Raw genomic sequence first — 16,889 nt, 5'->3', positions numbered from 1 at the left:
CCTCTATATTTTTTCCCTCAAATATATATTTAGGTCCTCTACCTTTTGTCCTTAATTTTTTAACTGTAATTGTCCTTTACATCTCTTGTTATATCTTGTTCTTAAAATTCTACTTTTCTTTCAGTGTTTCTATATACTCCTTTCTCTATTTATTAATTCTCTCTTCAAAGAATGATGGTAAAAGCATGAATTTTTTTATTTATTTTGTGAACCCTTGAAATTTGAATTTAATTGTACACAATGGGACATTAATCTCAGAAAAATTTTAAGTTGCGTGTAGGGGTAATTTTGGAGATATGGAAAAGATATCTTAATTTCTAATATTGTCAAATTTCTAATATTGTTTAAACACAATAGACACAAAAATAAAGTGTACACTTTTTTAAAAACAATGGAATTTTGACTAGAATTAGAATGTTTTTTGACCTTTATACTAAAAATTCAATTCTTTCACTTTTGTTGCTTAATTTTTTGAGAAGGTTAATTTATTTCCCAAAAAATTTTTGCTGAATTTTTCGAAAATGGTTGCAGATATAAAAAAATGATACAAATAAAAATTGTTTTGAAATTCTACATAAAAAAGATTTTTTTAATTTTTTAGACTAATCCTTTAATCAGCAATTACATTGTTAGAAAAAAGATGGTTCCTGAAAATAATCTTAGGGGAGCTATCACTGCAAAACAAGTGTCGACATTAGCAATATTCTTGTAGTATATTTTAAGATATTTTAAAAAGATTTTAATTATTTTAAATATTGTAAACTACAATATTCATATTGCATGTGATATTTAAAATATTTTGATATAAAATACTTAATTTTTGCAAGTTAGAAATTGACAACTAGCATAGCCAGCTTTGATACTTATAATTAGCTAGTCTGGTACAGGGCCAATTAAATTATGAAACCCACTTTTTGGTACAAAATTAGGTTTCCAGTACTTCGGTTTCCAATACTGATATTTTTTATATTTTATTTTTACTTGGAACATTAAATTTCAATTTCATCTCTAAATATTGTTATGTTGTTAATTTCTTCAAAATGATAAATAATAAATGTTTATATGCATGTGATACTAATAATTTACAATTTTCTTTTAAATAAAATAAACTTCTAAATGAAATAAACATATCAAAATCAACATTCGTATTATAACATTATTTTCAGAAACTATCTTTAGATTTCCAATTAAAAGATTAATTTAACAAAGACAAATGAAAGAGACCTTTCTTATGCAGAATTTCAGAATAGACAACTTTTACCTTAAACATTTTTTCGTATTTGAATCCGTTTTTAAGAAATTCAACACATATATTTTTTGGAGTTTACCTCTTTAAAAATATTAAACAAGGATGATGGGGTCGTATTTTTAATAAGTGGTCAGAGAATTATTCTGACTAATTCTAATTAAAATCCTTGTTATCAAAGAAGTTTTAACTTTCTTTTTATGTCTATTGTGCTTGGATATATCGGAAATTTGGCTATTTTGACTTCCTGTATTTTCAAAACTACATACTTCTATACCTAACTTAAATTTCTTCTGAGATTAATGTGTCATATAGTATTATATATTTTACAATTTGATTCGAATTTCGAGGGCTACAAAATAACCAATATGCTGTCACTTTTTTTTAATTCCATTTTTATTTATTGCTTGTAAACTATTTGACTGGAATGACGCAATATACACGTCTGTGAAATTTAAATATCTCATTTTTTTATTAATTAGTTTATTTGCTAGGAACAAAATTTTATTTGACTGTATTTAAAATAAAAGATTTAAATAAGGGATTTATTTTAATGAAATAATTATTATATCCCACAAATGAATTTTTATATTACTTTTTTTCAATGTACAGATCCGAACTTTTTATTACAATAAAAAGAGAAATTTTTTAATTATTCTCATACTAGTTCTGATCTGAATAATGTTGAGAGAATCAGAACGAGATCAGAACCTAAACGATTATTTTTGCTAAACGTTTAGAATAGTAACTGTAATAAAAAATCACCAGTTATTTAAACAATTATTTGTTTAAACGTTTACTAATAATTTATCACAATATTGTTATAGAGCACTTAATTGATTAAGTTTGAAGTCAGTTTAGATAAATTGATATATTTCTATATATTTTTATTGATAATAAATATTGTTTTATCAATCCAGGATCGATTTAGCACCAATGGAAAAATAATATAGCTTGTTTTTAAGTTTAATATGTTAAAATCTAATTTATTAACTAATTTAATATACATATTGTAGAAAAATGATAAGAAGGAGACGATATCGTATACCATCGATACTCCACTTGGAGAAAAGAAAAATGTAACGTGCCCAATGCCGGATACGTATAGTCCGCAATACGTAGAAGCTGCATGGTACGCTTGGTGGGAAAAGGAAGGCTTTTTTAAACCAGAATATGGGGTAAATAAACAAAAGATCAAATCATTAAATTAAGGATGTTTTCTATTTGTTACGCCAAGTTTTTTTAGGAGGAATTTTTTTGGAACTTTTCAAAATTACTTTCTAAAGTTACTATTTGAAGATTGATTTTTTTTTATTTTTTACTAAAAAATGTAGATAATAATAAATCTATTTGATCCCTGCACAGTTCATCGATTATCATAATTCTGGATCTCTCAGTCGATTAAAAACCGTAAATGTTATTTTAATCAGAACATCTGCAACTATTGTCGAAACTATACTTTTTTATTTTGCCGAATAAATAAATGATACTTGTTTAAAAAAAGTTTGATTTTGATTCTCTTTTTTTAATGTTTTCGAGTTTCGAAAAAATATACAAGATTAAATTACCAAGCTAAATGACGATAGTCGCAATTATTCTGATTAAAATGATATTCGAGTTTTACAATTCAGTTCATTAGGAGATTTGGAATCATGGTCATTGATAAACCGTGCAGAAATAAAATGAACCTATTACTATTAATTATTTTTACTTTTAATTATTAATATTTTTTATAAAACTAAAATATTAACTTTGAAATAATAATAAATGATATAGAAAGTAATTTAAAAAAAATTATCTATTTCTAAAAACTTAAAAAATCAGAACGTATAGTTTTAAAAAATTGTCTTTTTGAATTCACTGACAAAATCAGAAAAATTCTGCTTTTTTTCTGAAATATTATTTTTTTGTTATGCAAATGAGATTTCATTTTTAATGTCTTTCATCACATTAATATGATCCAGGAAGTTATGTAATGTTTTTTTTTTTTTTTTAATTTTTATTTCTTATATTACATCATTCCTAATATCACATCATGTAAAGTTTAATAATTATTAATTATTAAACAAACTGTTTTAAGAACAAATGTAATCCTTACAACTAGTCTACAGATTGATTTAAGTTAATGTTTATGTTAAGTATTTTGTGAAGAATTTTGAATATTAACAATAGTCAAGAGGCACACGTTTTAGTTTATTTAAAAAATATATTAAATCTGTTTTTTTTTAATTGTTGTGCGTTTTGTTTTTTGTTTTGTACTTAACATTATTATAAATAAAAAGAAAATACTTTAAGAACAGAAACTTAAAAACAGATACTAACATTAGTCTACCTTTATACGAATCATTCTATAGTTATTTCTCATTAACATAAATTTTTAACTCTAGTTTGCCATACTCCGGTTCGGTGAGCTCTTAAAATGTAGTCTCGTTTTATAGTTTATTTTTTCTTGGATATTTTGTTATAAATTTAATTATTTTAAATTCAAATCTCAACCAGCTATTATCTTATGAACATGGTATTTAGACTATACATATATTTTTAATTTTTACAATACAAGCTTAAGAATGTTAATTAGAATGAAAATGACAAGACGAAAAATCGAGCTGTCTCATGGATTGGAGTATAGCGAAAATAACAGACTCGAAAATAAGTGTTGCGAGCTAGGGTTAAGAAATCATATCGTAAAACAAGTAACTTTGATACTGGTGAGGTATCATCATAGTACAACACTTTTTGAATTTTTTAAATAAATTTTTTACCTTTGAAGAAAAAAGCAAAAAAATCCGTGGCAAAATTTAAAAAAAATTTTTTTTCTTGAGTTTTTAAAATTATAGTGTAACGAAAAGAAAGATTCTTAAACATATTTATTGGTGTATCTATTAAAATTTTATTATAGAGAAAAGATGTACTAGAGGAAAATCCAAACGGAAAATTTGTAATGGTAATACCACCACCTAATGTAACCGGTTTCTTACATCTTGGACATGCTTTGACTAATGCTATAGAAGATGCTATTACGAGATGGTATAAATATATGAATTTAGAATATACTTTGATATTTTTTTTAAAAGATAGAACTGCAGTTTTAAAATTGCATTCTTTACTATTTGATTGTAATTAATTTAGGAATCGTATGAAAGGCCGTACGACACTTTGGAATCCAGGTTGTGATCATGCAGGCATTGCTACTCAAGTGGTAGTAGAAAAAAAGCTATGGAAGGAAGAAAAGAAATCTCGTCATGATATTGGCAGGGAAGAATTTATTAAGAGAATATGGCAGTGGAAACATGAGTGAGTATAAAATTGTAAATAAGATATTAATTCTTTAGTGACCAATGCTGCATAGCTTGCCACGTTACCTTTCTACATAGGTTTTAAGGCTTCTGATTACTCGCCGCGGCCATATTGAAGTCGTGACGTCAAAAGCGAGAAATTGCGTGAAATGACACGTAATTTTGTCCGACGTTTGTAATGCCATTTGTAAATAAAGACAATTTGGATAAAATAGATTAATCAGATGGCTTTAAAATACTTCTAAATATCGGTCACGACTATTCTTTTTCCGCCTAACAGTTAGTAAATAGTCGTAAAAAGCATGTAAAGTGAAGCTATTGAAACAGGAAAACACACGGTTACGTAATTTTGTCAAACATGCCATTTATAAATAAAGCCAATTTGGATAAAACAGATTAATCGGATGGCTTTTAAACACTTTTAAATATCGGTCACAACTATCCTTTTTTCGCCTAGCAGTCAGTAAATAGTCGTAAAAAGCACGTAAGTGACGTCTATTCAGACAGGAAAACACATGGATAGCTATTGAAAGGAGTGAAAAATGTACTTTTATGTATAAAATTCAAAGAAACTTTATTCGCGGTCCATTTTTATGAATTTGGTAAATACGAGACAAGTCATATTTTCACAATGAAACATATAATAACAAAATGGCATGCACGACAACATCTCATCATCAATCTGCCACGTTTCACGTTTTAATTTTGTCCGCGACGAAATGTCACTACCGTCAACGCGGAATTCTCGGCTGAGAAGTCAGGAGCCTTAATAAGAATATATCAGTAAATTTGGTATTTATGCGGTTTAATTACATTTAACAAACTGAAAATAAAAGCGTAGCTTTGATCACTGAAATATAGCACTTTTTATCACTAAGATTAGGTGTCGTAAAATAAAAAATAAAAATAAAATATTGACTCTTTATTTACAACATTTTTGTTAGTAAAATTAGCTGAAAATTTTTTAAATGTCAATAATAGGATGTTTATCGAAAAAAATGGGAAAATTAGAATTTTTTTTTAAATTTATGTATTTTTACTCTATAATAAGATTTTAATAGTTTTTTGGGGAAATTTTTGATATTTTTAAAAATTCTATCTTTCTTTGACAAAATAGTTTCTTTAATCATTTTTTTTTGATAATAAAAAATCGATTAACAAATATTAAGTATGATGTATGTACATATCCACGTACATTTTCATTTGCGAATTTATAAAAAAAGTTTGTAACAATAAATCATTTTACATTGGTATTGTGTTTAACCATCTTTTGAGTTTTGTACTTTTACCAAATTAGATCCGTGCAGATAAATGGTCATATGGTATATTTAGTTCATATTATTTTAGTATTTTCTCAAATTTAATATTCAAAACTTAAGTAGTTTTTCTTTGTGATTATATGATTAAGAAAAATGTATAAGGAAAATATAATAAATTGATTTCAAAGCTGTAGATATTAAAAAAATATTTTACTTTTGGAATTTTGAACAAAATTCCTGGAAAATTCGAGGATGTTTAGAAAATCTTTTTTTTTTATAAAATTTGAATAAACACTTTGAATAAGACAGTTCATAGAACGTTATATATGTTTAATTATATGGTTATATTTGTACAATTATATGAAAAACATTTAATATAATTTATAATATTTAACTACAATTTAAAATATTTTTTTTAAGGAAAGGCGATCGAATTTATTCGCAATTAAGGAAAATCGGTGGTTCTTTCGATTGGAGTCGTGCTTGTTTTACGATGGATCCTAAATTATGTAAAGCAGTAACAGAGGCATTTGTACGTTTGCACGATGAAGGTATCATTTATCGCAGCAATCGTTTAGTTAATTGGTCGTGCACTTTAAAAAGTGCAATATCAGATATTGAAGTGAGTACTGTGCAAATAGATATTTAACAGAGTGTAACTAAAATATGAGGGTAAACTTCTGGAGTGAGTTTTCTATACCAAAACATGAAAAATATTTCACATCAACATATCCAAAAACCTACTGTTATTAATATAGTTCAAACAAATATTTATTAATACGAAATGAAAAATTCATATTATTAGATATAATTCAATATTTTTAGTTTTTAATTATGACAACTTTTCAAAGAGATAAATGAGTTAGACAAGGACTGACAATTGTTCCGAATGTAAATAATGAATTAGTGGTTTTGCGAATATCTGTATATTCCAACTGCCATGAGTTTTCATGTTTTGGTTATGGTATGCTCGAATTTGTTTTTCTTATTTTAGTTACACTCATATATTTTATTAAAGTCTAATTCGTAGTTGTTTATTAAAAATATGTTAATTGAAAAAGGTCAATAAAGTGGAATTGAATGGGCGCACTCTACTTTCTATACCCGGTTACGAAAAGAAAGTAGAATTTGGTGTTTTGGTGTCTTTTGCTTATCAGCTTCTCGATTCGGACGACAAAATAATCGTGGCAACAACTCGTATTGAAACTATGCTGGGAGATACCGCTGTCGCGGTGCATCCGAAAGACAGTAGATACGTGCAGTACATTGGAAAGTATGTGCGGCATCCGTTTTGCGACAGGCATATACCCGTCATAGCGGATGAGTTTGTCGACATGGAATTTGGTACTGGTATGTACGTAGCTCGATAAATCAATGAAAATATTGAAAGTCAAGTTATCGTGAAATAACATTATGATGAAATTAGGGCAAGAATAAACTGAACTATTCTTTAGGTGCTGTAAAGATTACACCGGCTCATGATCCAAATGACTATGAAGTTGGAAAAAGGCATAATCTACCATTCATCAATATTTTTGACGATGATGGTAATGTCGTTGGAGACTACGGAGAATTTACGGTATCGTATATTTTTATTTATGTATAGATATGATGTAAAACTTTTTTTTTTTTTGAGAAATTTTATATTTTTGATAAAAGAAATTTAATAAAATTTTGATGACATTTTGTTAAATTGTATATCAGTTTCAGTTTAAATTTTATTTAATGATTTTATTAATATTTTATTAAATTTATTAGTTTCAATAAAATGCTATTGATTTATCATTATAGTATATCTGCGATTATTTGTTGCAATTTCATCAAAAATTTATCATAATTTTAATAAAATTTTTTTTTTAATATTAATAAATTTTGAAATTATATTTTTATTGAATTCTTATAAAAATATCATTTGTCTTTCATTAAACGCGGACAATAATTTTTTTAGCGAAATATAATACTTTGTTACATATATTTATTGAAATTTAATGAAACGTCAGGTTTATTGAGATTTTATTAAATTTTTTCTATCCGGGATGAATACTGAAATTAAAAAATGCATATGAATTAAATAAGTCTTAATTATAGGGAATGAAAAGATTTGATGCCAGAGTGGCCATCATTAAAGAAATGACGAAAAGGAATTTATTAATCGATATAAAAGACAATCCAATGATAATACCTATATGTAGTCGATCGAAAGATGTCGTAGAACCTCTTGTGAAGCCACAATGGTAAGCAAATGCATTGTGCCCTATGTTTGATAAACTTTTTCAAAAATTGTGTCTTATTTCTTACATTCAGGTATGTTAAGTGTAACGAAATGGCTGCTCAAGCTAGAGAAGCAGTGAGCACGGGTGCGCTGAAAATAATTCCAGAACAATTTAAGAAAACTTGGTACATCTGGATGGACGGTATCAGAGATTGGTGCATTTCGCGTCAGCTCTGGTGGGGTCATCGCATTCCTGCCTATGCAATCAAGTTTACTAATTCTAATGTGAATACGAAAAAGGTAATTTTCAGGAAATAATTAGAATTTGTGGTTTCCTTTTCAAGTGATTTTTAAGGATGTATCAATATTTTTTAAGGATGTGCAGTCCCTGCAAAGTAAATTCGAATATAAATGTGTTAACGTTTATATTTTAAATAAATTATACATATACATATTAAAGTTTAGTGAACAACATTACATTTTTATCTTGTATTATGTTGAGAATGACTTCAAATAGAGTCGAAACGTTCATTGTTTGTAATTGACATATAGAATAAATTTTCTTGTGCGCATCGATAACAGCGCTGACTCTCATTAGTCTTGACAATAATTTTCGTTTTAAATCTCGAGAGTCTCTTTAAATTGTAATTTGCATTTTTACATTTTTATGTCACAATACATTTTTATCGTTTATTTATTTTGTTTATTTGTTATTAAAAATTAAATTATTTTAAAACACAATGACAAAAATCTCAAGTGTTTTTGTTTAAGGCTCCTGACTTCTCAGCCGAGAACTCCGCGTTGACGGTAGCGACATTTCGTCGCGGACAAAATTAGAACTAATACACGTCGAAACGTGACAGATTGACGATGAAATGTTATTGTGCATGTCACTTTGTTATTATATGTTTCATTGTGAAAATATGACTTGTCTCGTATTTACCAAATTCGTAAAAATGGACCGCGAGTAAAGTTTTTTTGAATTTTATACATAAAAGTACATTTTTCACTCCTTTCAATAGCTATCCGTGTGTTTTCCTGTCTGAATAGACGTCACTTTACGTGCTTTTTACGACTATTTACTGACTGCTAGGCGGAAAAAGGATAGTCGTGACCGATATTTAGAAGTGTTTTAAAGTCATCTGCTTAGTCTGTTTTATCCAAATTGGCTTTATTTACAAATGGCATGTCGGACAAAATTACGTGTCATTTCACGCAATTTCTCGCTTCTGACGTCACGACTTCAATATGGCCGCGGCGAGTATAGGAGCCTTAAGTACTCCAAGTGTTCAAGATAATTTTTGTAAAGTTTTGTTGCGATTTTGATCTTGATTTGTCTGTAAAATAAACAAGTAAATTTTATTTATTTATAGAATTTCTGCATCGTAATAAATTTTGTACAAATCATCTTAAATACTTGAAGTACTTAAACACTTGCAAAATGGATTCAAATTTTTGTCATTATTTCTTAATTACATCTCCATTAGAGTACATTTCTACTTTTTATTGAAACAATTGTTGCCAGGTACAAAATCGTTCTGTCAAGTTTTTTATATTACTTTCAAACGCAATATAAAATAGACTGTAACTTTTATTATTTTTAAAAGATTTGTAATACATCCTTAAGTAGATTTCATGCATAATGAGTTAAAGATGGTCTCGTATAGATAGACGAATATTGGGTGAGTGCGCATTCCGAAGCTGAGGCTAGAAAGAAAGCGGCTAAGAAATTGGGCGTTAATGTAAACAACATTATTGCGGAGCAAGATCCCGATGTATTAGACACTTGGTTCTCGTCTGCTCTCTTTCCTTTCTCCGTTTTTGGTTGGCCAGATGAGGTATGTATGCCTTAATATAATAAATTAATAATTTTTTGTTTCTTTTGCATTTCTTTTAAAGTATTATTGTTTTTGTCGTTTATTTTTAACGATTAATTGTTAAGATAGAAAAAAAGATTAGTTTTATTCCAACCATAAGAGAATATTCTTTGCGAATGCTCTTTAAGGTAGTATATTGCGACAATATCATCCGAAAGTTAGGTCTTATTGCACGTTCAGTAGCGATACTCTTACTTCCATCAGTCAGAGAAAATTTTTGTGTCTACCCATAAGCCGCATGCATGCGCGGAAAAAAATGAATACAGATAGACACAGACTCAATGCTCACTGGCCAGATGCTCATTGGTTGCTTTCTCTAGTCATCTTCACGTGCAACAAACAAAATAAAAAAATTGCAAGCTTTTCACGACTTTATTTTTCAAATTAAACGGTAAATTATGACATTTTTTTTACAATATTCGTTTCATGTTCCATTATTTGTTTTTTATTAACATATCATTTCTAATTTAGGCACTACAAATATAAACGCGATATTTTTATGAATTTTGTATGAACACATAAAATGTGCAGTTTTTAACTACTTATATAATATTTTGAAACGGTCAATTTTATTGTACTTGCACTAGCGTGTTAACGCCTTCTAGTACAATGTATAGTTTCAATTTCAAGAAATTCTCATTATTTTTAATTCGCGAGTATACTATCTTAAAGTGTGCTATCTTTTTCTTGAAACAGAATCTTCAAAATCGATAGTCACAATATCTCAAAAACTATTTGTTTGATTTGGTTAAAATTTTTACAGCAATTTCTTCATTACTTATTGTTAGTTTTTGGATGTCTAAAAATCCATAAAAAAGTAATCATATCTTTGCAACAAAAAACTTTTAAGAACTTTACAATACGGCATTTTAAAGTTAAAGAATCATACTTTCAAAAAAAAATTATGTCACTGCCATTTCTATTGAACAATATACTTACGTAACAAGGCAAATATGAGATATTTTTGATTAATTCAAGGTGTCTAAAGTTGAAAATTGATGTGTTTGACAATATATTTCGCACCCTACGCAAAAGTCCTCTTTTTCACAGCACTATAGTATTTTAATTTTAGACAGAGTAACATACGCGTACGGATTTGTTTGAACGTGTTTTGTCCAGTTTTTTTACATAAGATTACTCACAAAAAAGTTTCACTCACACACTATATGGGTCCCATTGACCCTAACAAAACTTTGCTACCGTGCCATCCGAATTCTAGTTGATCAAAAAAGTTGATCAACCATATCAATCGAAAGAGATTTCAAACTTTTTTTACATCCTGATCCGAATCTTCTATCTCATTCCGTCTTTACACAGCAAGCGTTTGAAACTTCATATGGAGTCTTTCAGACCAACTTATGTGTTTAAGGGTTAAGTTTAGAGTTTTTTAGTTGCTAAATTCATATTTAATGTTTATCAGAAACTGTAAAACTATGAAAAATGCTACTAAAACTATTATTGTTTCTTTAAAAATTAATAAAACATGCTAACTTCACAGACACGTTTTAATAAATTTAACTTACGTCGATAGCAGCTTCAGTTTATTCATAATAAATCTTATTCATAAAAAGAATTTTTTAAATATAAATAAAGGTATATTATATTTAATAAAAAAAATCTTTGATTTATTTACTTTTTATTACATTTTTGTAAAAAAAATTTCTAAAAAAAAGCTATTTTTAGTCCTTTTGGTCTTTCATTCAGAAATAAAACTATTAAGGCGATGTTGGAGTAACGGTCGAACTCACTTGATGTCGGTACTACAGATTTTTCTTCGACAGAAAGTCGAACGGTTTGTGATCGCGCGCAGCACGAAGGGTAAGGGGAATAGCGCGAAGGCCAGGCGAGCAAGTTAGTGCTCTTTGTCAAACGCACTTATAAATACATTATCTGTTCTTGTCTTCAACTTCAGCGCTATCTAATGCAAGATCTCTCAAGCCTCTCAACTACCATGTTACACAATTACTGCTCTGTTACTCTTCAAACTGATTCTATACGCCAATTTACACCTAAAATTTTTAAATCATTATTTCTCTTATACTCAAGCTTCTCATTCTGAAAGCACAATATTGTTCTTTGTTATAATTCCGAGGGTGTACTATTATGCTTATTTTATACGTACAAAATCTCCAATTTCTGTGCGTAGCAAATGTTGACTAACAAAATTATATTTTTATAATTTTTTTTCGTTTTTCGTATTAAATTGTAGCTTGTATCTTTTGTTATTATCTATACTTTAATTCTGCAAGAGGATTTTTTAATCCGTGTCTTCAATAAAAAGATCTGTTGATCCAAAATTATTCGCGTATACACACGACTCTAGCTAGCATCGCCTTAAGCTTAATTGAAGTAAGGAATACAAATTGAAAGTAAGGGATGTGGCTTCTATGTTGGAATGTGTTTTTCAGGCTCCTGAACTCCGAGCGTTTTATCCGGGCACGCTATTAGAAACTGGTCATGATATACTTTTCTTTTGGGTTGCCAGGATGGTTTTTATGGGCCAGAAATTATTGGGACAATTACCTTTTAAGTATGTCACAAATGCATTTAATGTTCATATTTTTATATGTGTAGGAAATGAAAAATACAGGGTCTTAAGTAACAGATGGAAGAAAATTTAAGGAGGGATTGTAAATGATATAACATGAAATTTAAGAATAACAAAATTATAATTAAGATTTGTTTTTCATTTTAAATGTTTAAATATTTATATAAAAAGTGTACAAAACACGTTAATATTTAAACATTTATATTTAGATGCGCAAACAAAAACTTAATTGCAATTTTGTTAATTTTGATTTTCATCTTATTTTTTATCATCTAAACTCCATTCCTTAAATTTTGTATCACTTGTTGCTAAATATTCTGTTTATTTTGTGTAAAAAAACTTAAAATATTTCTTTTGCAGGGAAGTGTATTTGCATGCGATGGTAAGAGATGCACATGGAAGAAAAATGAGTAAGTCTTTGGGAAATGTAATAGATCCTATGGACGTAATTAAAGGAATCTCTTTAGAAGTATGTATAAGCGATAATTTGATATTTTTTATACGCTTCGTAAAATATTTTTAAACAAAAAAATGTGTCCTTTCAGGATCTTCAAAAACAATTATTAGACTCAAATCTGGATCCGAAGGAACTGGAACGAGCTCAAGAAGGTCAAAAGCGCGATTATCCGCAAGGTATTCCTGAATGTGGGACGGATGCTCTGCGATTCGCACTCTGCGCTTATACTACTCAAGGACGAGACATAAATCTCGATATACTTCGCGTACAAGGATACAGATTTTTTTGCAACAAGATATGGAACGCTACAAAATTCGCACTCATTTATCTTGGATCTCAATTTATATACGACACTAATGATACGGTAAATTTAATTTAATATTCTATGGTGTTTACTATCGTAAAAAAAACCGAAAAAACCTGAAATCAGAGAATTGTTTTTCCTTGAAATTCATGGATTTTTATAGGTTTTTAACTTTTGGAAAGAGTAATGTCAAATTTAGCCCATTTTTTGAACCTTGAATTTCCAACTTTTTTTTATGCCAAATAGTACTATATGATGGAACATGCCAGAGAAATTTTAAGATGAGCATAAGCGTGGTTCCGGAGATATAAAGAGTTGAAAGCGATGGTTTCTCATAACACAGGGCGCCGTTTTTAGACTTCTTTTCTGTTGTTTGAATAAAAGTTACCATTTTCCATGTATTTTTGCTCATTGAATACGAATCTCGTAAGCAAATTGCTTTATCACGTCAGATTTCTTAGAAAAGTGTTAAAAATGATCATTTTTACCTCACCATGTTAAAAAAAATCTCTATCTATCTAAAAATCTATCACTCACATTGAAAAAGCACCCCAATCTGTGAGAGACAAAGGGATTCATATTAAGAAAGCACCTCAATCTGTGAGAGGCAAGGGGACTCTCCTAAGTAGAAAAGCATCTCGATCTGTGAAAAGCGGTGTCACGTGTCACTTCAACTCCATCTATCTCGGGGAGTTTTTATATTAGACGAAAACTGAGGTCATATTTCAATCCGTGATAAAAATCCATAAGAAACAATGTTTCACTTCGTTATATATTTTTTTAGATAGATTTTTAAATAGATAGAAATAGATTTTTTTTAACGTCATGGTGAGGTAAAAATGATCATTTTTGACACTTTTCTAAAAAATCTGACACGATAGAGCAATTTGCTTACCAAATTTGTGTTCAACGCGCAAAAATACATGGAAAATGGTAACTTTTATTCAAACAACAGAAAAGAAGTTCAAAAACGTCTTCCTGTGTTATCTCTTTCAACCCTTTATACCTCCGGAACCGCGCTTATGCTCATCTTAAAATTTCTCTGGGATTAATATTCCATCATATAGTACTATATGGCATAAAAAAAGTTTGAAATTCGAGGTCCAAGAAATGGGCTAAAAAACAGGTCTTTTTGGCATCACTCTTTTACATTTCAATTTTAATTCTATCTTTTTTTTCTGACAAAATTGTTTCTTGATCATTTTTTTGTTAATACAAAATTGATTAACAATAAATATGATGTATGTATCCATGTAAGTAAATTCTCGTGTGACTTGCACATTTTTACAAAAAAGTTAGTGACAATACATCATTTTAAATTGGCGTTGTGTATTTAATCATCTTTCGATTTTTGTTCTGACATTTGTGTTTGCGGACAGATCGTTGTATGCCATATTTAATGTACGTTATATCTTTTTATTAAATTTAACACATTAAAACTTAATTTTTTTTTGCAATTGTATGATTAAGGTACATTAAAAAATATTAAATAGAATAAATTTATTTCAAATCTTTATTTTTAAACATTCTCTAATCTTACCTGGAATTTTAATCAAAATTCCTGAAAAATCCAAGAATTTTCTGGGAAATTTTTTTACATAATTTTAGTAAATACGCTTATGTTCTGTGAAAGTCATCCAGTTTCTGATTATAAAGTATCAAATAAATAATTGCGAATTCTTTTATACTAGAAACATAATAACACTAATTGTAAGGATATGGTTGGAGACGGCAAGTGGTACCAGTGCACTTTGAATGAATCGTGTGTGCAGGAAGCTCTAAATAATTATCTGGCGGATTATCCATATCTTGACGGATATACACCTTCACAACTTGACTCATCAGTTCATCGATCGTTAAAGGAGTTAAACATCGATTTTGCAAGATGTTTGCATATTAAACGTTGGTACGATCACATCGCAACGTTTACAGATGGAGAAAAAGCTGCGTTTCGTGCGGAACAAAATAAAATAAAACCGAAACTTGCATACATCAACGAGCATCATTGTAATAACGATACATTTGAGGTAAAGTCTTATTTAATATATAAGTGACACCTTTGGTTAGAAAATACAAAAATTTTTGGATTTCTTTTCTCATAATATCTTTCCTATTATAGCTGACTGGGAATGAGACAAATATAGATTTGTGGATGTTGTCGCGAGTTAGTTACGCTGCCGCAACTTGCGATGAAGCGATAAAGCAGTATGACTTTGCATTAGCTACTTCTACCTGTTACAATTTATGGTTGTATGATCTGTGTGATATTTATCTAGTTAGTAACTACTTTTTAATATACTATACATAATGAAATGTGGGAAAGGTTATTTTATACAACAATTTGCGTGTCTAGGAATATCTTAAGCCAGTATTCCAAAGTGAAGATAACATGGCTAAGTTTACGGCTCAGAAAGTATTATTTATAACGCTGGACGTAGGATTGCGTTTATTGAGCCCGTTTATGCCATTTATAACAGAAGAACTTTATCAACGTTTACCTCGTAAGAAGCTAATATATCCAAGTATTTGTGTAAGTCCGTATCCAGACAGTGCCAAGGTATGTAATTATATTTTTATAGCCGTAATAACACATAATTGAAAGAATGTTTTAGTTTGTCGCACTGTTTTTTTAGAATTTCTTTTGTAAAAAAGTGGGTAAATATTTTTCAAATTTTTTTTTCCTTTGTTATTATGTAAAGATTGATTTACTTTTAAAGTAATGAACTTATTTGACCAATAATGTGAAATTATAATATAAACGAAGTGCTTTAATGTTCATAGCCAGATCTTAATGCTGATGTTTATTGAGTGACTTTATATACATTTTTACATTCAACAAACCGCGCACCGAATAGATTTTTTGATCTTCGCTAGTTTTTAGTTAAATGTTTGAGTTTTTAATTTTAGTTCACTGAAAGATCCCGAATCATGGCTGTCAATTAACTGTGTAGAACTCAATCAGATCTATTTGTAAAAATAAAAAATTAATCTTCAAACAATAATAAATAGACAAAAGTTATAAACAATATTTATCCACTTTTCTAAAAGAAATTTTTAAAAATGTTTTAAAAAAAAATTAGTGCAACGAAGTAAAACCCGCTTAAAGTGCTAATCATTATAACATATTTGATGCATTTCAGTGTCATTGGAGGAATCAAGAGATTGAAAAAGACGTTGACTTTGCACAAAAAATAATTAAGAATGTTCGATCTGCCCGCGCGACTTACAATCTGCCTAATAAAACAAAAACCGAAGCGTATGTCGCGTGTACTGATCCAGCTTTAAAGGAGAAGATTATTCAATATAAATTGCTCATAGAAACTCTTGCATACTCTACACTTAGCATGGCGAAACCACCGATAGGATGTGCTATTGTCACTGTAACCGACAAAGTCCAAGTGCATCTATTACTGAAGGTAATGAAGGGGATGCTGAAGTCGTGAATTTTACTGACTGAACAATGACTTACACACATACAGTGAGGTGCATAAGTGAGTTTCTTTTTCAGTGAAGGTGTGGCTAATGCAAAAGTTATAGCAATCACAGCTAACTAAACAAACTCATTAAGTTGATGGTGACATGTGATTGGTTAAATTTCTGGAGTTCCTACTCCGAAAAAAAAACTCATTCATGCTCTTCACAGTACGATTTTAATTATAGTACATACATATGGTTTGTTAAATATCAATT

At 28.8% G+C, this 16,889-nt stretch overlaps 2 protein-coding genes across 3 annotated transcripts in view; both read left to right on the top strand.

Annotated features, from left to right (window-relative positions):
• Positions 1-16,889, top strand: part of LOC105203969 (tRNA-dihydrouridine(20) synthase [NAD(P)+]-like) — a 523,658-nt gene that overhangs the window by 373,817 nt on the left and 132,952 nt on the right. The window lies entirely within an intron of this gene.
• The window catches only part of LOC105204944 (valine--tRNA ligase), a 31,746-nt gene that overhangs the window by 1,428 nt on the left and 13,429 nt on the right, over positions 1-16,889 (top strand). For both annotated transcript variants that reach the window (XR_005575385.1, XM_039452702.1), the window contains exons 2-17: positions 2,263-2,424; positions 4,146-4,273; positions 4,376-4,540; positions 6,222-6,423; positions 6,863-7,151; positions 7,256-7,380; positions 7,890-8,035; positions 8,106-8,313; positions 9,681-9,851; positions 12,299-12,420; positions 12,799-12,907; positions 12,984-13,259; positions 14,891-15,226; positions 15,319-15,474; positions 15,553-15,756; positions 16,340-16,615. Coding sequence is in view for 1 of the 2 variants with exons in the window: in XM_039452702.1 (XP_039308636.1) it covers positions 2,263-2,424; positions 4,146-4,273; positions 4,376-4,540; positions 6,222-6,423; positions 6,863-7,151; positions 7,256-7,380; positions 7,890-8,035; positions 8,106-8,313; positions 9,681-9,851; positions 12,299-12,420; positions 12,799-12,907; positions 12,984-13,259; positions 14,891-15,226; positions 15,319-15,474; positions 15,553-15,756; positions 16,340-16,615 (3,075 nt within the window). In the remaining variant the exon portion in view is untranslated. The remainder of the gene's footprint in view (positions 1-2,262; positions 2,425-4,145; positions 4,274-4,375; positions 4,541-6,221; positions 6,424-6,862; positions 7,152-7,255; positions 7,381-7,889; positions 8,036-8,105; positions 8,314-9,680; positions 9,852-12,298; positions 12,421-12,798; positions 12,908-12,983; positions 13,260-14,890; positions 15,227-15,318; positions 15,475-15,552; positions 15,757-16,339; positions 16,616-16,889) is intronic.

The sequence above is a fragment of the Solenopsis invicta genome, chromosome 8 (genome assembly GCF_016802725.1).
Source record: "Solenopsis invicta isolate M01_SB chromosome 8, UNIL_Sinv_3.0, whole genome shotgun sequence".
In the NCBI taxonomy this organism is placed as follows: domain Eukaryota; kingdom Metazoa; phylum Arthropoda; class Insecta; order Hymenoptera; family Formicidae; genus Solenopsis; species Solenopsis invicta.
Note: the sequence above shows the minus strand (reverse complement) of the source record. Positions and strands in the feature narration are given on the sequence as shown.